Raw genomic sequence first — 24,217 nt, forward strand, 5'->3', positions numbered from 1 at the left:
AAAAAAACGCCCCCTGATAGGCTACGTGACGATTAACGTAGCCTATCACGGCTAGATTAGCAAAGTCAGCCATGATAGGCTACGTCAATCGTCACATAGCCTATCACGGGTGACTTAAAAAAAAAAAGCGCATACGGATAATGGCGGCCCCCATAGGGAGCCGCCATTCCCGTTCCTTATTTGGTCGCTGTAGTCTACGTAAAGATTTACGTAGACTACGGCGAAAATAAGGGCAACGCTATTTGCGTTGCCCTTATTTTCGCCGTAGTCTACGTAAATCTTTACGTAGACTACAGAGACCAAATAAGGAACGGGAATGGCGGCTCCCTATGGGGGCCACCATTATCCGTATGCACTTTTTTTTTTTAAGTCACCCGTGATAGGCTATGTGACGATTGACGTAGCCTATCATGGCTGACTTTGCTAATCTAGCCGTGATAGGCTACGTTAATCGTCATGTAGCCTATCAGGGGGCGTTTGTTTTTGTTTTTTTAAACTTTCGCGGCCGGGCGAGGCGGGAAGCCTCCTCCCCAGCCTGAACTTCGCAGGGGGAGCAGCGAAGCGCCTCCCCCCCACCGCGAACAAGCTTCGGCGAAAGGTAAGGGACTTTCGTCCACCCCTAATGCTGGGAACTGGACTGGGACAGTGTGTCCTTAATGGCTCTGCTGGACTTCTTGGTGGCTTTCAGTACCACTTTCCATGGTATTCTTTTGAGACTTCTCTCTTGGATAAGACATCCACCACCCCTTTCTCCTTTCTTTGGTCTGTTTTTATATTTTTCCCTCTGTTGCTTGGGCTCATTAGCTGTACATGGCAGCCAGCTCCCACCTCCTTTGGGAATGCTGCAATCACTCTCAGGTGGAGTACTGAGGCTAGCCAAACATTCACCCAAGCATGGCCTCTCACAGTCAGGTTCACAGTTTGGGTGTACTCCTGGATTCAGTCCTGAACTTTGATGCCCAGGTTTTTGCAATGGCCAGGAGTGTGTTTGCACAGCTGAGTGTGCCAACCGCACGTGTTCCTAGAGATGCTTCATCTCATCTGGCAATGGTGGCACATGCTTCAGTTATACCCTGTTTGGACTACTGTAACACATTCAGTGTGGGGCTGCCTTTGAAAAGTGTTTGAAAACTTCAGCTGGTCCAGAATTCTGTGGCCAGACTGTTGACTGGGGCTGGTTACAGGGAGCATGTAACTCCCGTGTTGCTTCACCAGCTACCAGTCTGTTTCCAGGCACAACTCAGTCTGCTGGTTATGAATTATAAAGCCCCATATAATTGGGGCCAGGCTATCTGAAGGACCACCTTCTTCCATAAGAGCATGCCTAGGCTTGAAGATCTTGGGGAGACGCTTCTCTTGGTCCCACCACCATCAGGGGCAAGTTTGGTAGGGACATGAGTGAGAGGGCCTTCTTGGTGGTCAGCCTAGGATTTGGAACTCCCTGCCAAGGGAGGGAGGTTAGCCTTCTCTCTGTTGTACTTCTGCCAGCAGGCAAACACATGTTTATTCAGGCAGGCCTCTAGCGTATAAGCTGGGCTGTTGCTGAAGGCATTTTTAATTGGGCTGTGCTGTTTATTTCTTTTATTGTTGTGTTTTCATTGTGCTTTAAATTGTGGGGGGTTGGGGTTATGCTTTAATTAAGTTTTTGTTTGACTTTCCATTTGATGATAGTTAGCTGCCTTGAGTGCCATTTTGGGGTGGAAAGGTGGAATATAAATTTAAAGAAAGAAAGAAAGAAAGAATATGCTATACATGTCTGCTCAGAAGCAAGACCCACTGACTGCAAGGGGACATAATCCATGGTAAGAGTCTATAGAATTGTAGCCTTACTAACTACAGTGACAGATTGCAGGAGTCTCAAATGTATCCTAGTTGAGAGGAGACATCTGGTTTCCTACAGAACCTAACTTTGTACAAAAGAATTGGGGACGGGAATCTGAGTGCATTAGAACTTATGATTTTCAAACTATAATCCCTGAACCCCACACTATTGATTGTCTGTTTTTAAGTGGACTACCCCGACCAACCTTTGGTCACCTGTTGCAGCCGTTTGACACACCAGAATTTCACAGGCTTTACAAAGGTAAGTGGACTTATTCCTGGTTTTCATATCAGTGGGGAAACTGAACAGATACTGCATATTCAGACTAGTCCTGTGCTGAAACCTCACCAGCCCTTTCACAACCTATTTGTTTCCCCTACAGAAGAGGTAGTCATTTTTCTGCCTCCTTCACAGGAAAGAGCAATTTCTCAGTGTTCAGGGCTTCGATGCTTGTTGTTCTCTCTGTATGGGCTCTTTAAATTATTTTACAACGTTTGTCCCATTCTGTGCTTTACAGCCTCCCTGGCCCCTTGTGCTTCCTGGAAAATCCATAGAGGACTTAACCAGGACTTACCCCCTTGGGGCTTTCCAGTGCTGCTGCCTGCTGAGTGCCTGAAAGCTGAGCGAGGCATTTTTGGTCTTGTTTGATGGTTATCAAAGTCCTTTTAAGAAGCACAACAACATGTCCAAAACATCTGCAGGGCACCAGTTTGGGGATGGCTGCCTTGGGCAAACCACTGTCTCTCAGCTTCAGCCCTTTCTATCTGCAATATTGAGATCATAATATTGACCCTACCTTACAGATTTGTGCTGTTTATTTCTTTTATTGTTGTTGTGTTTTTGAAGTGTTTTAAATGTGTGTTTTGGTTTTGTTTAAATTATTTTTTTGTTTTACTTTGGAGAATGGATTTATCAGTATGGATTTATACTGATTATAGCACTTAGGGAAAGTGATGCCTAAAGACTTCAGCATTAATATTATTTTACAAAATAGTTGATAAGGCAATGCTGGCTTTTATTTATTTTATTTATTTATTTAATACATTTCTATTCCACCTAATGTTCTTTTTATAATACCTTACAATATTTTGAATTAATGCATGTATATTTACTCCCCCCACTGTCTCTTTTTCTTCTTGTCCATTTTCTCAATATAAACTGGAAAGATATCCATCCTTTTGGATATTTGATATTGATTCATTTCTCCCACTTCAGTTATTCCAGTGAAAGAAATTCATTCTTTGAGTATCTCTTGGGCTCTTCCCCCACAAGAAAAGAATTATAGGTAAGGAATGGCACTTCAACGTGCTTTGATTTATACAATGCAGAAACCAAGTTTGAGAATCTATCACATAGTTAAGAACATTGTACTCCTTTGTCTTAAGTCACTTTAGTCCAGGGGTGTCAAATGTCAGGACCATGGACCTCAGTACATTTTTAATTAATTTAAACAAAAATTAAATTTCAGGACCATGGACCTCAGTACACTTGTTTTAAAAAAAATCATCATCTTGAATAGAGGAATACTACATCTGCTGGATTTTTTTTGTTTTTGTTTTTAGATCTAGATAGAAATAACCCAGAAGTCAAAGCTATCAGTCCTTTATGTCACAGCACTGATTTGACTGATGTCTTGGCTTATTCCATCATCCTGAAGTTCAAGTAACCTTACAACTGGGAATGATACCTTGTAATAAAGAGAAAGGCAACCTGGAGCCCTCCAGACGTTTTGGACTACATCACCCATCATTCCCAACCATGCTGACTGGGGCTGATGAGAGCTATAGTCCAAAACATCAGGAGGACACCAGGTTGCCTACTGCTGTTATAATCTTCCCTGAATATGTAAAGCAAGGGACACTGTTTTCAAGGATGGGTAAGAGTATTTTGTTTCGTTCATGTTTTGATAAAAACTTTCAAAAATTTGCAAATTTCTTCATAAACATGAGGGATACAATTTGAAATTTAAAAAATTCAAATGTGGGAGAAACAGAAACTGACAAGTGCATTCATCCAGGCCCAGGGCTTTGAGTGCTTAGCACTTAAAAGTCTAGATTTGAATTAGGGCTGTGCAGCGACCCCCTGATCCAACTTGGAAGCCGCTTTGTGGCTTTGGGGGCAGGCCTGATCTGGCTCAGGCTGATTCGGGGGGGGGGGCTGACCCAACTTGGCCCTGACCTGAAGAGGGATTTGGCCATCCAAATCCTGCTTTGGGGAGCCCCTTGATGCCCCTGCGCAAACCCCCAGCTCCTTACCTGGGCCACTGCTGCCTCCTCCTCTGCTGCCTCCTCCTCCACCACCACCACTGTTGCCACCTCCACTATCACTGCCACCTCCATCATTGCTGCCTGGCACAGCCAGCTCCTGAGCCCTGGATGCGCCCTGGCTCTTGATGCAAGGAGTCACCATTTTAAAAATGGCAACTCCCACCAAAAAGAGCCAACGTTCATCCAGGGCTCAGGAGCTGGCGGTGGCGATGGCGGCAGTGGTGATAGCGGCCATGGTAACTGCAGCGATGGTGGTGGTGGCAGCAATGGAGGTGGAGGAGGCAGCAGCAGCAGCAACTCCTGTGAGTCACCTCAGGTAAGGAGCTGGAGGCGCCGGCACAACTGGGCCGGGGTGCCGAAGCTCTGAAGCACACCGAGTGCTTCAGAGAGCCCCTGATCCACTTTGGGTTGCTTCGTGACCCCTCCACTTTGCCTTGGAAGGGTCCGAAAATGGCCTGAAGTGGTCCACTTTGACTCAGGGTTTCGGGCCTTGGGCCAAAGTGGTGCACAGCTCTAATTTGAATCCCTGTGTATTCAACCATGCTTTTGGTGCTTAATTGGAGTTTGCGGTAAAAAGGGAAAGAGCACCATAAATAATGGTGAAAAAATGGGGAGACAAGCTCTGGTGCTCACAGAAACAGTGAGAAGAGTAGATGTGAGCCACAGCATGTACAAACACTCAGAAGCAAGGACACTCATTCATTTCAGAGTAAGAAAACAAACAGCTTCCAGTAGCTCCTGATGAAGGAAGAAAACTTTCCATAACACATTGAGCGTAATAAATATTGTTTTTGTGAGCACCAGAGCTCGTCTCCCCCTTTTTTCACTGCTTGATTAAAGTGGCCACCTCTGTTTTCTGACAGGCTCCTCATCTTTAAGAGCTACATGGCAGGCTGATGCAGTATGGTCCTCCCATGGTGGGACTAGTTGTACCTACTGAATTTAGCCAATGCATATGGTTGAGAACTGTGTTTACTCCATTTCTGATAAGAATTTACCAACTTCAGAGATTTCTTTATAAACAGGATAGAAAGATCTTGAGATTTTTTTTAAAAAAAATGAATGTGAGAGAAAACAAAACTAACATACATGCATCCCTACTTTTTGAGATGCACATTTTAGAGGGAAAGAAATGTTCATTCTTTAAATGAAGGTGGTTGTGGTATTTTTTTTTTTTAATCATTTGATGTTTAATGTTTTGCCCAATATTTTAGGATTAAGCCTCTTCATTACATATCCTGGCTGATCGGACATGAAGGCAAAGGCAGTGTGCTTTCGCTTCTTAGGAAAAAGTATGTCTGAAGTTTTCCTTTGTCCATATTACATTAAAGAGTGGAAAGGGTGAGGTTCCTGGGGGATATCAATATGCCATGATTAAACAGGTAAAACTACTAAATTATCCTTTCTGAATATTAAGAGGCAACAAGATGACTTATAAAGGAGGGAGTTTTTAGACAGTTTGAGCTGTCACAAAAGTATCTTAAGTTTCCCGCCTTTCTCCAATGCATACAGCTGGTTTGGCTTGGTTTCTTGATTCTGCAAATGCTTACGGGCGCAGTCCAATGCATGTTTAGACAGAAAAATGGCCTACAATTCCCAACATGCCCCAGCCAGCATAGGATTGCACCCTAAGGCTGCAATCCTATACCCACTTCCCTGGGATTAAACCCCATTGGGCTAAGTTCTGGGTAGACATATATAGGATTTCATTGTCAAGACTTTATCACAGTTAACCAGTTACTACATCTTCTAAACATAAATACATTTGCATATTCCCAAAATCTCAGTAAGAGTGCCATTCTGAGAATATTGAAAGGCATGTAAGATCATTCACCGCTTAAAAAAAACAAAAACAACCAATATTCATTTTTGAAAGGTAAGATATCTTTCTTTGTTTTTTCATTCACATTTACATTTGAGCTAAAACAGTTTAAAAATATAATTCAAATCATGTGTTTAATTAATTATGGCTTTAATTTTACAATAGGTTTTGGGCTCTTGCATTATACGGAGGAAATGGTGAGACGGGATTTGAACAAAACTCTACCTATTCCATCTTCAGCATTTCTGTAACTTTGACAGATGAAGGTCTCCAACATTTCTATGAGGTCAGTTCCCTTTTTGTCATTATTTTTATTACTTCCAAAAATAACGCAACACTGAAATAGACATATGTCAAATAACTCTAAAAAGGAACAAAAATTTAGTGACTTTCCTAATTTGCTTGCACTCAGATTTTTTTTTTTCCTTTGGCAGGTACAAACTTCTCCAAGCATAAGATCCATTTAGCTAGGACATACAGCAGAAGAGTTTGCATCTAGGTAGCATAAGGGAGGTCGTTACAGGGATGGGTATAGACCCACATTTCCTTGCTTTGGGGAATAATTGGGCTTTTCAGAATAATTGGGTAAAATCTACCCTAGAATGCTTTGCTGGAGACTTGGAGGTACTTATCACTAATAAGGAAGAGTGGGTAAAGGATCTCCCTCATAGCCAAGAGTAGAATGTCCATAGGATAAATATTCAGATATCCTTCACCTCCAATCAGTTGTTGGAGCAGCCCCAATATGTTGGGGCTGCTAATTACTTTCCTGAAAAAACCCCATGGGGCTGCAGGGAGGAGACTTGAGGAGAGAAACTTCTTTCTTTCTTTGTGGTGATAGGAACTGGTTAACCAGCTCAGGAATCAAGCCACTATTGGACCTATCTTGGAAGGGGGGAAGTGAGGGAAGCTTGTTTGGTTGTGATGTGCCAAGAGCAGCTGAAGATCTCTAAGGAGAGTTTCCTGCCCTGTTTGTGCTGCTAGCCAATGGTAAGTGAGCTGGTGATATGACAAGGCCATGCCAATCCAGGTGTCTCACAAAGATATTTGGTATATTAGCTAGAAACTGGCTGAGGAACTAGGGGAAAAAACAAACCAAGACTGGGCAAAACAAACCATGGTTTCTCTGCTCATCTCCAAGACTAATCTTGGCTTGTTCAACAAACCATGGTTAACTCAAAACAATGGCTTTGCAAAACATGCGAACACAGCCATTTTTCATGTAGTCAAGTGTAAAAGGTAAAGGTGAAGGTGTCAGGAATAAATGGATGCATTCCTCTGTTTTCAGGTTATTCATCTTATATTCCAGTACTTGAAGATGTTGCAAAAAAATGGGCCTGAAAAAAGGTATTTTTTAAAATAAAGTTGGGGTAAAACTTTGCTGGTCTTTTCTGTCTTATTTTTAAATGCATGTTCTGTATATATCAGAACTGATGCTGTTACTGACAGATAGAAAAACAGAGCAGAAATGAGGAAAAATAAGACAGTGAAGAAAGACAACACGTAAAACAATATGGGAATGATACCATCATCAACTGGCAGGAGCTCAATGTTCTTAGGGCTGGTCTACACATGTATGGTTAATAATAATAATAATAACAATAATAATAATAATAATAATAATTCTATACTGCCCCCATAGCTGAAGCTCTCTGAGCAGTTTACAGAGGTTAAAAACATTAAAATACAATATACAAAGCTTAAAAGCCATTTACATAAAAGCACACAGACAATATACACAAGCAACATATAACTAAAAACAACTGTGAGGGAGGAAGCATCAAGTAATCACAGTAAAACTTCTATATTAATTCAGTCACAAATCTTTTCAATGGAATCAGTTTGCACAATCAGCTGCAAGTCATCAAGTGCTGAGTAATCAAGTGGAGAGAAACTAAGGGTGCAATCCTATGCCTGTTTAGACAGAAAAAAGTCTCGCTGGCTGGGGAATGTTGGGAGTTGTGGGACTTTCTTCTGTCTAAACAGGCATACGATTGTGCTCTAAGACTCTCTCAAGACCTAGCATGTTGCCCATGTCATCCTTTGGAAGATGGCATGCCAGATTTTCCAGATTGGCTCAGTTCTATTGTTTGATAATGACCTTCTTCAGTTGATCATATACACACGTTGGCTGCAATCCTATACACACTTACCTGGGAGTGAGTACGAGTAAACTCAGTGGGAATTACTTCTGAGTAGACATGCATAGGCTCACACTGCTCATCAAGAAATAGTTGTCAGTGTTTAATCAACAATATCATGGTTCTTATTTTCTTTTTTTATTGGATCATAGTGTAGAATCCAACTAAAGTAGAATCCAACTCCCATTATCCCTGACCATTGGCCATGCTGGCTGAGGCTGGTGGATGTTGTAGTCCAAAATATCTGCAGGGCACCACATTGGGGAAGGCAGTCATAGGTGACAGAATCATATGCTTTCACTCTGGGATAATCCAGAAGAACTGTCCTCTTGCTTCATATGTACAATATTATATATTAGAGGATAAATACTGTATTTCCATATTCCCTGAAACTGACAGCTAGGGCTGAAAACGTTTCTCCACCCCTGCTGTATATATATACAGCTACAAAATCAGGGGTCCCTGTGTGTGGACAAGCCTCTCTGTGTAGGGTCTGTTGAGACCATAGACTGAACATACATAAATCACTGCCATAGATCCCCTATGTACATTCAGCCTACCTAGATTAAAGGTGGTGAACTAAACTCTTATCATAGAGATATATGAAACAGGTTTTGTTGTTGTTGTTCAGTCGTTAAGTCGTGTCTGACTCTTCGTGACCCCATGGACCATAGCACGCCAGGCCTTCCTGTCCTGCGCTCTCTCCCGGAGTGTGCTCAAGTTCATATTCATTGCATCGGTGATGCTATCTAGCCATCTCATCCTCTGCCGTCCCCTTCTCCTTTTGCCTTCAATCTTTCCCAGCATCAGGGTCTTTTCCAGAGAGTTTTCTCTTCACATTAGGTGGCCAAAATATTTGAGTTTCAGCTTCAGTATCTGTCCTTCCAATGAGCAGTCAGGGTTGACTTCCTTTCGGATTGACTGATTTGACCTCCTTGCAGTCCAGGAGACTCGTAAGAGTCTTCTCCAGCACAACAGTTCAAAAGCATCAATTCATCGGCACTCAGCCTTCCTTATAGTCCAGCTCTCACAGCCATATGTTGCTACTGGGAAAACCATAGCTTTGATTATATGGACCTTTGTCAGCAAGGTGATGTCTCTGCTTCTTACTATGCTGTCTAGGTTTGCCATAGCTTTTGCACTCTCCACTTTCACCCTCAACAAGAAGCTCTTTAGATCCTCTTTGCTTTCTGCCATTAGGGTGGTATCGTCTGCATATCGGAGGTTGTTGATAATTCTCCCAGCAATCTTAATTCCGACCTGTGATTCATCCAACTCGGTTTTCTCATGATGTACTCTGCATATAAGTTAAATAAGCAGGCCGACAATATGCAGCCTTGTCGTACTCCTTTCCCAATTTTGAACCACTCGGTTGTTCCATGTCTGATTCTTACTGTTGCTTCTTGACCCTCGTACAGGTTTCTCAGGAGACGGGTAAGGTGGTCTGGTACTCCCATCTCTTTCAGAATTTGCCACAGTTTGTTGTGATCCACACAATCAAAGGCTTTAGCATAGTCAATGAAGCAGAAATAGACGTTTTTCTGGAATTCTCTTGCTTTCTCCATGATGCAGCGAATGTTGACGATTTGATCTCTAGTTCCTCTGCCTCTTCGAAACCCAGCTTGTACTTCCGGTAGTTCTCGGTTCACATACTGAAGCCTAGCTTGTAGGATTTTGAGCATCACCTTGCTGGCACATGAAATGAGCACAATTGTACGGTAGTTTGAACACTCTTTGGCATTGCCCTTCTTTGGAATTGGAATGTAAACTGACCTTTTCCAGTCTTGTGGCTGCCGCTGCTGTTGAGTGTTCCACATTTGTTGGCGTATTGAGTGCAGCACTTTAACAGCATCATCTTTTAGGATCTTAAATAGCTTAGCTGGAATACTTTCATCTCCGCTAGCTTTGTTATTGGTAATGCTTCCTAAGGCCCACTTGACTTCACTCTCGAGGATGTCCGGCTCAAGTTCAGTGACGGCACTATCATGGCTATCAGGGACATTAAGGTCTTTCCAGTATAGTTCTTCTGTGTATTCTTTCCACCTCTTCTTAATCTCATCTGTTTCTGTTAGGTCCCTGCCTTTTTTTGTCCTTTATCATGCCCGTCTTTGCACAAAACGTTCCCTTGAGATCTCCGATTTTCTTGAAGAGATCTCTAGTCTTTCCCATTCTGTTATTTTCCTTGATTTCTTTGCATTGTTCATTTAAGAAGGCCTTCTTGTCTCTCCTTGCTATTCTCTGGAACTCTGCATTCAGTTGGGTATATCTTCCCCTTTCTCCCTTGCTTTTCGCTTCCCTTCTTTCCTCAGCTACTTGTAAAGCCTCATCAGACAGCCACTTGGCTTTCTTGCATTTCTTTTTCTTTGGGATGGATTGAGTTGCTGCCTCCTGAACAATGTTACGGACCTCTGTCCATAGTTCCTCAGGCACTCTTTCTATCAGGTCTAATCCCTTAAATCTATTCCTCACCTCCACTGTATATTCATAAGGGATATGATTTAGGTCATACCTCAATGGTTTAGTGGTTTTCTCTACGTTGGGGATGTACAAAAGTCACTTACTTTTTCGCATGGGTGATTCATGCTGGGGGGGAGGCGCTCCATCCCTCCCCCTGGAATCCTCCCTGGCAAGCTCTGCTCCACGGGGGCTCCGCAGAGCCACTGGCCAGGGCCATCCGCAGCTGGAGTTCTGGCCGTGGCCAGGCTACTGCGGACGCAAATAGTGGCCATTGTAGTAGGCACCATTTGCGTCCTGCCAGGCTGCCATGACAGTGGCCGCCATTTGCATGGCTGCCTTTACCGTGATAGGCTATGTAAATACTTATGTAGCCTATCACGGAAAGAGCAGTGGCGCAAATGGCGTTTGCAGCCTGGCAGGACACAAATGATGGCCACTACAGTGGCCGCCATTTGCAGCCGCAGCAGCTGGCCGAAAGACCAGCTGCCGCCAGCGGAGCTGCCGCCACCGCCGCCACAGGTAAGTTTTGTTCTGGGGGGATTCCGTGGGGTGGCAGGGGGTGGGAGGCCATTCTGCCACAGGTTTTGGGGGGGCAAATGCCAGTGCATTCAGACTCACTGAAATCCGTGGTGGAATTCTCCACCATCCCTACCCTACGTTCTTCAGTTTAAGCCAAAATTTTGCAACAAGAAGCTCATGATCAGAGCCACAGTCAGCTCCAGGTCTTGTTTTTACTGACTGTATAGAGCTTCTCCATCTTTGGCTGCAAAGGACATAATCAATCTGATTTCAATATTGACCATCTGGTGATGTCCATGTGTAGAGTCATCTCTTGTGCTGTTGGAAAAGAGTGTTTGCTATGATCAGCGTGTTCTCTTGGCAAAACTCTATTAGCCTTTAGGGATGTACGAAAGTTCCGCCACGGATCTCGGGGAGGCTGAATGCCAGTGCATTCGGCCACCCCCCAGGACGGGACTTACCTTGGGCGGATCTTCCTGGCGGCGGCGACTCCAGCGGTGGTGCGGCAGCGGCGGTTGTGGCGGCCAGTCTTCCGACCAGCTGCCGCTGCCGCTGCCACCATTTCCAGGTTAAAAACAGAAAACAAAACGTGATAGGCTACGTAAAGATTTACGTAGCCTATCACAGCTAGATTTTTTTTAAAAAAACACCATGATAGGCTACGTAAATGTTTACGTAGCCTATCATGGCTGACTTAAAAAAAAAAACAACGCGCGTACGCAAATGGTGGCGGCCATGGCCGCTGCCATTTGCGTTCCTTATTTTGGAACGTTTTAGTCTACGTAAACATTTACTTAGCCTAAGATGGCGAAAATAAGGGGAATGCAAATAGCATAGCGTCTACGAGGATTCCGGGGGGAGGGACGGAACACCTCCCCCTCCACCATCAGCATAATCCCTGAAAGGTAAGTGATTTTCGTACATCCCTATTAGCCTTTGTCCTGCTTCATTTTGTACACCAAAGCCATGCTGGTCTGTTATCCCGGTTATTTCTTGACTTCCTACTTTAGCATTCCAATCCGCTATGATGAAGAGGACATCTTTTTTTGGTGTTAGTTCTAGAAGGTGTTGTAGGTCTTCATAGAACTGATCAACCTCAGCTTCTTCGGCCTCAGTGGTTGGAGCAAAGACTTGAATTACTGTGATGTTGAATGGTTTGCCTTGGATTCATACTGAGATCATTCTATCATTTTTGAGATTGCACCCCAGTACTGCTTTCCCCACCCTTTTGTTGACTATGAGTGCTACTCCATTTGTTCTAAGGGATTCTTGCCCCCAGTAGTAGATATAATGGTCACCTGAACTAAATTCGCCCATGCCTGTCCATTTTAGTTCGCTGATTCCCAAGATGTCGATGTTCAATCTTGCCATCTCATATTTGACCACCTCCAGCTTACCTTGATTCATTGATCTGACATTCCAGGTTCCTAAACAATATTGCTCTTTACAGCATCGGACTTTCTTTTCACCACCAGACACATCCACAGCTGAGTGAGTGTCCTTTCGGCTTGGTCCAGCCGCTTCACTCTTTCTGGCACTACTTGGAAATTCCCTCTGCTCTTCCCCAGTAGTATATTGGACACCTTCCGACCTGAGGGGCTCATCTTCTGGCATCATATCTTTTAGCCTTGTGATACGTTCCATGGGGTTTTCTTGGCAAGAATACTGGAGTGGGTTGCCATTTCCTTCTCCAGTGGACCACATTTTGTCAGAACTCTCCACCATGACCTGTCTGTCTTTGGTGGCCCTGGACGGCATAGCTTATGGCTTCACTGAGTTACGCAAGCCCCTTCGCCACAACAAGGCAGTGATCCATGAAGGGGGAAACAGGTTTTAGCATACGTTTATTAACAGCTTTATACTTTACAAATCACCTTGGTTTGACAGTTTCTGGTAATGTTTTTAAAATTCTTTCCTACCCAGTTTCCCAACCCTTGTTTATTCAAATATAGAGAAACTGCCTTCTGTTTGATATCTTGCCTAGAAATTAAGGTTGGTTGTTTTCTTGGGTAAAATCCATCATGAGTCCTACTTAAAGTAGACCCATTGAAATGAATGAGACTTAAGTTAGTCATAAGTAGGACTCATGTTGGATTTTACCCCTTGAGAAGTAAGGCTGAGAAATATGGACACAACTTTTTTCCTCACAGAATATGGGAAGAGATTCAGAAGATTGAAGCAAATGAATTTTGCTTCCAGGAACAGGTACTTTTGATTCAATATTCCAATATTTTCTTGGGTTGATACCAATACTGGGACTTTCAATATGGAACTTGTTTTGGATATTGGCAGTCACATGTTCCTAACCCGCAAAGTGACCAACTCTGTCATTCAAGCTCTGCTCTCTAAGAAATCTTTTGATTTATTGATGATTTCTGAACAACGTTTTCCTTATCCCCAGACTGATCCACTTGAATATGTAGAAAACATTTCTGAATATATGCACATCTTTCGCAAAGAGGACCTGTTGACAGGAGATCAGCTACTGACTGAGTATGACCCTGAAGTAAGTAGGCCTCCTTTTTTTAGGAGGAAGAAATTATGTACATGGCACTCTTAAAATTCTTGTTTAGAGCATAAAAGGTGTTAACTAGAAAATATCCACATCTTTCTTTCTTTTTTAATCCAGAAATGCTAATTGTCAAAAATTTGAATCTTGCATTTGTATGGAATGTCCACAGAACAGATTCCCAAGTTCTCAGGCTGATGCAGGCATGGGGCAGAATTTTGTTCAGTTCACATTTTGAGACAAGCTCACCAAATCCACACTTCCTTGAACTTGAACACAGTTCCTTCCATTTTTGCACTTATCAGAATTTTGCAGTGCAGTACTCCAAACAAGCAAAAGGGCATACACAAATACATGTATTAGGGCAAAGTATGGACAAAACATGTATATTCATGAAAAAAGTACAAAAAAAGTACAAATTATATAAGGGAAAACTACTTCAAAAAGTTTATATTAGGCAAAATGTATCTATTAGGATAAGCATATAGATTTCCTGGTGGACTTTTTAAAAAGTCACAAACTGATGCAGAAATGGGATGGAAGAAATTAAGGATTGGAAAAATGGGAAATGGATAGAAACTTAAATTGGCAGATTCAACCATCCTTAGGGCACAATCCTATGGGATCCACCCTGGGTACTTGTAAGTCCCTGAACCCAGAGGCTTCCTAGTATCCAATGCAGAGTGGGAGGTGCCTCCCGCCTCTTGCTCTGCATTTAAGCTAGATGGGCACTTTTGAGGTTTCGGGGAGGGGGGGGGAAGGAGGCTGGGGCAGCCTATGGCTGCCGCCCCAGTCTCCTCCCTTCCCCTCCCCTCCCCTCCCCTCCCCTCAGAATGCCCACTTCCACCCCCTACAAACTCACATTTGGGAGCCGTAGCACAGCAAGCGGTTCTCTCCATCCTGGCTGTGAGGGGGAGGGGCAGGAAGCACGGTTTCCTGGCTCTGAGCTTGGATCCAGGAAACTCAAATATCCCATGCCCCCCAGATGCTGTCTAGGGGACATAGGATTGCTCCCTTAGCCGTGAAATGGCAGCTTGGCCTTTCCCACAAAGGCCAATTTTACATAAATGGCAGCCATAAAGAGGCCCATTTACACAACATTACAGGTGTACGTGGTCTATAATGCTGCATAAATGACCCTCTTTATTTATGCAATTTATGCAAAATTATTTATCCATTTATGCAAAATCGGCCTTTCCAGCAAAGCTGAGCCATCATTTTGCACAGAATGGAAGCGCAGCCAAGGAGCAGAATGCTGTGCTCTGCTCGCTGGGCACCTGCAGGCCACCTGGTGGCTCACCGTGCATGGCAAGCAGGGTCGAGTGGCCGGCAGGGGTCCGGCGAGTGGCACCAGCAGAGTGAGTTCACCCATCCCTAGTCTAATCTAAATTTATGTGTCCTGATTTCTCTCTCCACTGTGGAGGCTGCCAGACTCTTATAGTGCCCCTTACTCCTTGCACTTGCTGATAGATATCCTTGTGGAATATGCAACCAAGCTAATGTGGATCAGTGCGGCCTGACATCTCATCTCCACTTATGGTTCTCTGCAACGGCCTGAAAAGCAGCAGAAAGGGCTGATCAAAGGCACCAGATTGGGGAGGGTAGTTCTTCCTGTCTTCAAGTTAGGAGTAGCTAGTTGAAAATGAACTTTATTCCTTCTTATTTACAGGTCATTGCCAATGCCCTTAATCTTCTCATCCCTCAGAAAGCAAACCTCTTTCTCTTGTCTCCTGCCCATGAAGGACAATGTCAACTGAAAGAAAAATGGTTTGGGGCACGCTACTGTGCTTCAGGTAAAGTGACAGTTTGATATCTTTACACGCATATTTTAAAATGTGCTTCTGGAGCCTGACAAGAACTTGGCAGGGAAGAATCTTCCCTGTTTCTCTCTAGCAGTGTTCCTGTGTAGAATGCAGGGGAGCCTAGTGGCTCCGATGTCAGTGGGGTGGTGAATCCCCTCTGAGTTTCAGTCAGAACCAGTCAGAACTCTAAAATAGCTCTCCAAGGTGAGGAGAGTATTAAAACTCTCCAGCACTCCTCCAGTTGAAGGGGGGGGGGGTTCTTGTGGTTTAGAAGGATTTCTGGGGTGAAGGTAAGAACTAGAGCTATGTATTTGGTCTAGCCTGAATTCTGACCCATGTTTGATTCAGTGTAGTGTCGTAACTGTTAAGCCAGGTTGATGGTTGACCTGGATCGCCTTTTACTAAATTGTTCATTGAGTGATGGCAAAATAATCCCATGTTCTGTTATATCCACAGACATTGATGCATCCTGGAGCAAGTTGTGGGACAGTGACTTTCCGCTACATCCAGATTTACACCTACCTGAAGAAAATAAATATATAGGTCAGTGCTACAACAAGAGTCTTGTGTTAAACTGCATACCTTGCTTGTTAAGCGATGGTGATGGACCTCTCCCTGGGAGATCACATTCAAATCACAGCTCAATCACCAGCTCTCTAGGTAGACTTGGATGAGTCACTTTCATAACCTTTTTGAGCTCATCTCTTAAATTGTAGCATAAAGGACTTGACCTACTGTATATCAGAGGTGGGAAACCTTAGGCCTGGAGGTCAAATCCAGCCCATCTTGTTCCCCCAGAAGACCATACTCCCTTCCCCTTCCCCTGGCCCCACCCACTGCCAAACTGGCAGACAAAGATTTTCACTGGCAGACAAAGATTTTCAAGCTAGCCTTTGGCTTGTAAAATGGTCTGTTGGGTTCAGTGTGTTTTTTATTCTGTAATTTTTGTGTGTTTTTATATGTCTTTTAAATGTATTTGTTTTTTATTGTTTTTAACTACATTTTTAAAAATATTGAGTTTTAATCACGTATTTTCAGTATTATCAGTGAGCACATAAAAATATTCTAACAAAACACAAACATAACATAGGAAATTCAATTACAGTCAACTGGGATCACAGGACTTTCAAAATATTAATAACCTTATATTTATCCACAGAAGTTTTTCAGGGGGTTAAGATTCAGTTGTAATTATCGAAATGTATCTCTCCATATCTGTCCATGAAATGATGGTGGTTTTCTCTGAGAACCTTGTTTGTTGATAAAGTCTATGAATTTATACCAGATTGTATGGAAGGTGTCAGATTCTTTTTGTTGTCTGTTTAGTTAGTTTTTCAGCCAGCACAATATTCCAAAGGTAGTTATACCACACAATTATTGATAGATCTGTAGACTCTTTCCAGGTCTTTGCTATTAATTGATGAGATGCAACTTCATATAGGTCAGCATTTCTTTGTCTGGCAAATGTTCATTACGGCCACTAAAGATAGATAGTAGTGCCAGTTTAGGATCTATGTGAACCTCCACTCCTGTTATATTACTGCATTCTTGAAAGACCTCCCTCCAGAACCTATGTGTTTGTCCACATTCCCACCACATATAATGGTACGTACCTAATGTATTACATCCCCTCCAACAGTTTGGTAATGTTGTTTTCTATATATGTCTTAAAGTTATTGGGGTTAAATTCCACCTCAGTACTACCTTCAAGGAGTTTTCCCGTATTTTTGCTGACACTGAGCGATAAAATATTTTGATGATTGTTAGCTGCCCTGAGTGCCATTTTCTTGGTGGAAAGATGCGGTATACATAAATCAAATAAATAAATAGTCTGGGTCGGAGATTTATACTTCTCATGTCTTCAAAGATGCAGGATGTTGTCTTAAGCTCTTATACAGTAATTTAAGAAGCTACCTTTACATCCAAGTATATGAATGAATATGGCCTCCCCATATTTTGTCTCCTATGTTAGCCACAGATTTCTCTGTGAAGGAATCAAGTGGCCATGACACAGAATATCCAAAGAAAATACTGAATACACCTCATGGCTGTCTGTGGTACAAGGAAGATAATAAATTCGGTGTCCCCAAAGGTAAATCTCAAGAGATGGTATATTAAAAAAGTGTACAAGGCATACATGCATGTTTATAAGTATGGGAAAGGACCTGTTAGATGTCCCTGGGAGGCTTCAAGGTCGTTTGGTTTACTATTAAAAGCAATCAGCACTCTGGAGAGCTCTTATCTGTTAGAAGGCCCTTACTAATATGTGTACCCTTTAGGGAAACTAACAAGAAAGGAGTTCAAGACTAGTGCCAGTGGTGTAGAGGGGCCAAAGTTCACAGGGGCACAGCACCAGCACTTTTTTATTAGCAGGGATGCTGACGTCATCTGGCCCCCTGCTAGGACTCCCCTGTTCCCTCTGAGTTTAGCTGCAATCTTCACCGTCTATGGTTGCCTGTTATAATGGAAAGTATTTTGCGGTAGTCTGGTCTTGAATGGGCAATGAAGACCTAAATAGCTTTACAAAAGACATGCTGCTGGTGATGAAAACAGCCAGGACTGGTTTGTTGACATAGATTGACAGCTGTCTCAACTGAAGAGCGATTAACAAGAAGATAACATAAGGACAATCTACATATATGGATTTGTTGTGCTGGGATGTATCCAGTCAATGCAAACCACAGAAACAACCCCTTCTGCACAGTTAAATTAACTGAGGGTATCAACTAGAACCCACAGCCCATGGGTGCCTTTACAGTGGCTACAAGAGAGAGGGCCTTCTCAGGTGTGGCACCTCACTTATGGAATGCCCTCCCCAAAGAGGCTCACCTGGCACCTACATTGTTATCATTTTGGCACCAGCAAAAGACCTTTGTTTCCTCCAGTCATTTAAGAGACCTAGTTGGTTCTAGATTGTTATGCCTATTATTCCTGTGGTCTTTGTTGTTTGTAGTGTATTTAATTATTTTAAATATTTGTGTTGTATTTTATAATTTTAATGGCGTGTATTGCATTTCAGTCTTCTAGCTGTTTGAAATCCACCTGGAGAACGCTTGTTATGGGGTAGATTAACAATATAATAAATACAGACAGACAGACAGACAGACATAAAGATGAGATTTAAGTGAATGTTAAAAAGTAATAGTCAAGTGGGGGGGAAATGGTTCATGCAATGTTGATTCTTCTATCATTCTTCCATTTGACTTCTTTATCTTCTTCAGCATTTATCTGTTTCTTTCTGGTGTCTCCAGTGATACAAAAGTCTGCATTGAAGTAAGTAGTGATTTTTCCACTCTTTTGGTATCATTTAACATTTCTATAAAGGAGAAGGAGGATTTGCAAATGTAATTGCCTGCATCATATAAATGTATAATTGATATTACTTAATTACACATTTATTTGGTGTATTTTAGAGAAGAAAAAGTAACAGATTTATTTGCTACTTCAGGACATGACTGGATTAACCATTTTGCTCCTTATAATTTAGGGCTTCAAAACAAATTACAGTTCCCACTATGGAGAAATAATCATGGCTGGGGAACCCTGCCCTCCCAAGCAGCAGATAGACCTCGAAAAAGCCTAATTCACCTCCCTATGTGCTGGGAAGTCTTGCAGCATGTGGGGGATGTGAAGCTCTGAAACTTTATTCTTTCTAAGTACAAGAGCATTGCACTAATGACTCCTTTTATGTGTACTGTCTAAGACAAGAGTGCGGAACCTCAGACCGGCGAACCAAATCCAGCCCTCTGGGGTTCCCCAGAAGCATGTGTGAACCAACCCCGTCCAGGTTCTCCAGACACCCTCCCAGCCCCTACCCCTGCTTGCCAGTCCCCTGACCATGCTCAACCCCCTCCCCAGCTTTGAGAGCAGCCCGTAACTTGCCCGGGCCCATCCTTAGAGTGTCCTACTCTGCCATGATCACCATGTTTTTAAAGAACATGGCGATCAGAAGTCTATGTGCACAAAGAGTTATATGCAAAAAGTGCTGTGGATCTTTCATTTATGGGCAACTCACAGCACTTTTTGCATATGTCTACGACGTGCGCACATAGACTTATATGCAAAAAGCACTGTCGCCCAGATAGGAGGAAGAGGAAGTGCGGCACATGGCCCAGCTGCTAGCCGTCTCCTCCTTGCAAGCAGGGGACAGCTAGTGGCTGGGGTGCTGGCCAAGGCCGAGTCCAAGCTGTTCCTGGCTGCTCGCCAAGGCACCAATGCTTTATGCTCACAAGGGCTCGACTGCTGAGTCCTCAGCATGGCCAGCCCCTAGCGTTCTCATCCTGGCCTACTCTAGAGAAGGCCAGGGTGAGAGCACTGGGGTGCTGCCGTCGCCCTTCTTCCTCGCACTGGCTGTCAAGGGCTGGGCACGGGAAAGAAAGTCCTCAGTGCAGCCAGGGCTAACATAGCTGGGATGGGGGGGAATTGTTCATGTCTCCCCCTCCCATCCCAGGCCAGCTATGTGGGGGCAGCAGCTTGGCAGGAGGAGGGAGGGGAGAGGGGCTTCCCTCTCGCTTTCCTTCTCCCATCAAGCAGCTGCCTCCATGGAAGCTGGGATGGGATGGGAGTGGGAAAAAGGATCGCTCCCCCCTCCAAGCCATGTGCTTGCAGCAACTTTTTTATTATTAAATCTTGTGCACAATGGCCGGCTGGAAATTTCTAGCCATTGTGCGCATGATTTAATTTATGAAAAATAGGAAGTTGCCATTTGCGACTTGGCTGCGGGCGCACGCAGGTGGCACTGTAAGTCCCAGCAGCTCCGTGGGTGGGGGTGGGGGCTCGGCAAGCCAAGTCTAGGGGGCTGAGCAGGGAGGAGTTCATCAGACTCCACCCCCTGGATGGACGCTCGCAACATCCCTAGTTCCCCAGATGGTCATGTCTCCTTCCCTGGCTCCATCCTTCCCCTGACCACCTATCATTCTGTGGTTTCCTGGCTTTTGTGAAATTCTTTTTTCCTCATTCAAAATGCTTGCAAATGCCTTTTCTGAGGCTTAATTACTGCCAGTAGGAGCTTTAAGCTAAAATATTCCAGGATTTTTGGTGGGTTGGGCACTACCCCTTTTGCCTTTGGTCCCGCCCATCTCTGAAATGTATCCCCCCCCCCCGCCGAGCTTCTCAGAAATTGAATTTGGCCCTCAAGCTGAAAAAGGTTCCCCATTCCTTTTCTAAGCCATTACAACTCTGTTGCCTTTGTTGTCTTATACCTCTTGTCCTATTCTTCCCTATGCAGTATGGTGCTTTTTGATACGTTTGTAAGCATCCTCAGCCACAACCTGGCCGAACCAGCATATGAAGCAGACGTTGCTCAGTTGGAGTACAAAGTCATTGCCAAAGAGCATGGTCTGACCATTCGAGTGAAAGGCTTTAACCATAAATTGCCTGTGAGTCATCCATATTTCTTAACAAATTCATCCTACATCCATAATTCCACCCCTAGAAACAATGGTCATGTAGGCCCAATAGCCTTCAAATCCCTACCTATCAGGCAAACCCAGAAACCCACTCTTTCTGAAATGGATCATGAGCATCTGGGGATGCTGCCTTCTTTTGAGGGCAGATGGAATGGAAAATATTATTTAGATTGTCAGAATTCTTTTGACATTTACTAAACATTTTCCCCTTTCTACCTAAACTGCTTATTTAATTTTATCTATTTATTTACTGGATTTATATACCCCCCAGCTAACAAATGCCCTCGGAGCAGTTTCCTGGTTAGCTTTACCAGTAAATGTCAACATTCACTGAGTTTCTGACATCTACATAATCACAGAATTTTAGAGCTGGAAGGGACCTTAGAGGTCATCTAGTCTGACCCCATGATCAATGTAGGGATCTTGCAACTATAGCATCCTTGACAGATTGCCAGTTGAATACCTCCAGGAAAAGAAGAGCCCACCACTTCCTGAGGCAGTCTGTCCCACTGGTGAACAGCTTTTACTGTTAGAAAATTTCTCCTAATGTTTATCCAAAATCTGCTTCCCTACAATTTCCATCCATTAGGTCTCATCCAGGCCTCTGGGACAACAGAGAACAAGTCTGCTCTGCTTTTTATGTGACAACCATTTGGATATTTGAAGAGAGCTATCATGTCTGTCCTTAATCTTCTTTTCTCCAGGCTTTCAAACTCATAGGATTTGATTTCCAGACCCCTCATCTCCCTGAATACAGTACGGCTTGCCTGCATTTCATGAGCTTATGTTTGTATATAGTGGCCCAAGAATTGTGAGACAAGATGCATGATGAGGTGCATGTTAGTATCTTATTTAAGCCAAAATGGTCTTGTTATCAAAAATTTCTTTTTCTTTCTAGTTGCTCTTTGAACTGATCATTGATCACTTGTCTGACCTCAGTATCACACCTTCAGCATTCCAGATGATAAGTGAGCAGCTAAAAAAGACGTATTTCAACTATCTCATCAAGACAGATACCCTGGCAAAGTGAGTGCCCTTAGGCGTTAGGGAGACCGTATGGAAAGTCCTATAATAATTTAGGACTCAGTGGTATAAATTCACTTCACTAAAGAAACTTCCATGTAGACAAAAATGAATCCCTGGTCACCTTGACATGAGGCTGCTTTGAGAATGATTCCATGCTGGCAAGAGTCAAAATGGTTGTCAAGGACTGGATGAGTGCTCTGGGCAGTTTGGAGTGACTGCTCGTATCAGCATTTTTACTGCATCTTTTGTGCAGACATGGTGCACAAAATCAGTCCAGAGCAAACCTGATTGTCTTGGTCCAAGCCTACCTGTGTTTAAACATCCATAGGTAAGAGAATACACATTTTTGCAAGTTTTGCATACCAGTGAACAGTTCATATATGCATAAACAGTGCTTGAGTTTTCATCATGTCATTACTGAGGACGTCATAACTTGCATATGAACGTGTGAACAGAGTCCATTGAAAAGCAGTGCATTCAGATTCATGACATGAAAATGTGGGGAGGGCTCATAATCACAAGTCGTCATGTGGTGCTGTAGCTACAAATAGGCTGTACATAATAACATGAAATCAACCTGCAAGTAATGCCTGCTAAAAGAACAGCCATTTAAAACTGATATATCTGTTCTGCCATGTGATGGAATACAGTAGCAACTTTCAGACCACCTCTAGCAGCTCACATAGTTTTTTTATCCTGTCTAGGATAGTGGCCTGTCATCATTCCCTCTAATAGCCAACGTGGGGGGGTTGAGTGCCTTTCAGTTTGGAAGGGAAATGGAGCCATTCAAAAAATAAGAGTGGTTTCTAAATATTTTGGGGACTCACTAAATATGCAAAAATATAAAGCTGCTAAATTAAAAGAAAACATATTTTCATTTTTATTTTAAACCATGAAAACTGCTTGACAAGAACCTGTGAGCTTATAGTAGCTCAATGGTAGCTGAGCCCACAGAGAAACAGACAGAAAGGGGTTTAAAGAAAACAGAAGTCAGGCAGAGCTTGTCCCAGGGACCATAGAATATGAGAGATCCCCCTCCCTCAAGGCTGTAAACAAAACTACGACCTTGAGGGGGAATCCAAGCAGGTATTTCCTCGCAGTCACCATGGAAAGCTCTGTAATGGCTCCTCTTCCGAGGTCACAACAGCGATCTCAGAAGAAGGTTGGGAAGAGAGAAAAGGGGGTGTGACAGTGGGCAGAGAGGGGAGAGCGGAGGAGAAACATGGATCCACCAGTTCCACGAGCTTCTTTATCCCATTCCCACCCAGTGGGAGTCAGCTAGATGGGCCTCTGGGCTTAATGTGCTTAAACAGCAGGAATGGGAGATGAAAATGCCTCCATTGTTCCTCCCATCCTCCATGCCAGGGCTTAGGATAGAGAAGAAAAGAAGAAAAAGCCTCCATTGATTCCAACTTTTAATCTATTTTTTTAACCCACCTGCAGGGGGTGAAATTTGGGGGGAAAATGGGATGCGGGCAGAGCTTAAATCCTGCTCTCTTGCAAAGCCATCTGAATCAGGGCTACGAGCACTTACAGGAAAGCAGAGAAAGCTCATAGCTCCACTAAGTGTGCTTTAACAAATACTTAGTTTGGCCCGAAGTCTATAAAGTGTTGAGACATGGAATGTTTGTGTATCAGTTGAAAACAACCTCCTCCCCCACAAAAGGAGAAAAGAGCAAATTGGCCTGCTTATTTGTTTATTTATTTATTTATTATATTTATTTATATCCTGCCTTTTTCCCAGTACTGGGACTCAAGGCGGCCTTACAACGTTAAAACTGCTACAATTAAAACCTATAAATAGAAATATAAATACAACTGTACAAAAGTTAAAAAAATAATTAAATCATCAATATTAAAATTGTGAAAATATTAAAACATTAAAAGACAACCAGAACAACAAAAATGGTATCCATATGTCGCATTTTCACAGGTCCACCTGCTGGAACAAAAAGGGTTTTGCATGCCTAGGAAAACATGTCAAGGAGGGTGCCACTCTCTCCTCCCTGGGAAGGGAGTTCCTTGGGGCAGCCACCGAGAAGGCCCTCTCCCGCGTTCCCACCAGGCATGCCTGTGATGATGGCAGGATGGCAAGAAGGGCTTCCCCTGAAGATCTCAGGGCACAAGTAGGCTCATAAGGGAGAATACGGTCTTTCAGATAACCTGGACCCGAGCTGTATAGGGCTTTATAGGACATAACCAGCACTTTGAATTGTGCCCAGAAACAGACTGGGAGCCAGTGAAGCTGTTTTAACAGGGGCGTTGTATGCTCCCTGTAACCAGCACCCGTCAGCAGTCTGGCCGCAGCTCTTTGAACCAGCTGAAGTTTCCAAACACTCTTCTGAGGCAGCCCCACGTAGAGTACATTACAGTAATCCAAACGGGATGTGACTAAGGCATGTGTCACTGTGGGAGTCACTGCTTGGGAGGCTTCTGATAATTAC

The 24,217-nt window shown here is 43.5% G+C and overlaps 1 protein-coding gene across 1 annotated transcript in view; it reads left to right on the top strand.

Annotated features, from left to right (window-relative positions):
* The window catches only part of LOC146346697 (nardilysin-like), a 60,039-nt gene that overhangs the window by 18,057 nt on the left and 17,765 nt on the right, over positions 1–24,217 (top strand). The window contains exons 8-20 of the mRNA XM_084847995.1: positions 2,010–2,083; positions 3,038–3,107; positions 5,304–5,381; positions 6,077–6,197; positions 7,200–7,258; positions 13,179–13,233; positions 13,430–13,534; positions 15,207–15,330; positions 15,796–15,882; positions 17,312–17,431; positions 18,561–18,612; positions 20,567–20,717; positions 21,646–21,773. Of these exons, the coding sequence (XP_084704121.1) occupies positions 2,010–2,083; positions 3,038–3,107; positions 5,304–5,381; positions 6,077–6,197; positions 7,200–7,258; positions 13,179–13,233; positions 13,430–13,534; positions 15,207–15,330; positions 15,796–15,882; positions 17,312–17,431; positions 18,561–18,612; positions 20,567–20,717; positions 21,646–21,773 (1,224 nt within the window). The remainder of the gene's footprint in view (positions 1–2,009; positions 2,084–3,037; positions 3,108–5,303; positions 5,382–6,076; positions 6,198–7,199; positions 7,259–13,178; positions 13,234–13,429; positions 13,535–15,206; positions 15,331–15,795; positions 15,883–17,311; positions 17,432–18,560; positions 18,613–20,566; positions 20,718–21,645; positions 21,774–24,217) is intronic.

This window comes from Heloderma suspectum, chromosome 4, assembly GCF_057233095.1.
Source record: "Heloderma suspectum isolate Gila_16-S chromosome 4, 16-S_ref, whole genome shotgun sequence".
NCBI classification, from domain to species: Eukaryota; Metazoa; Chordata; class Lepidosauria; order Squamata; family Helodermatidae; genus Heloderma; species Heloderma suspectum.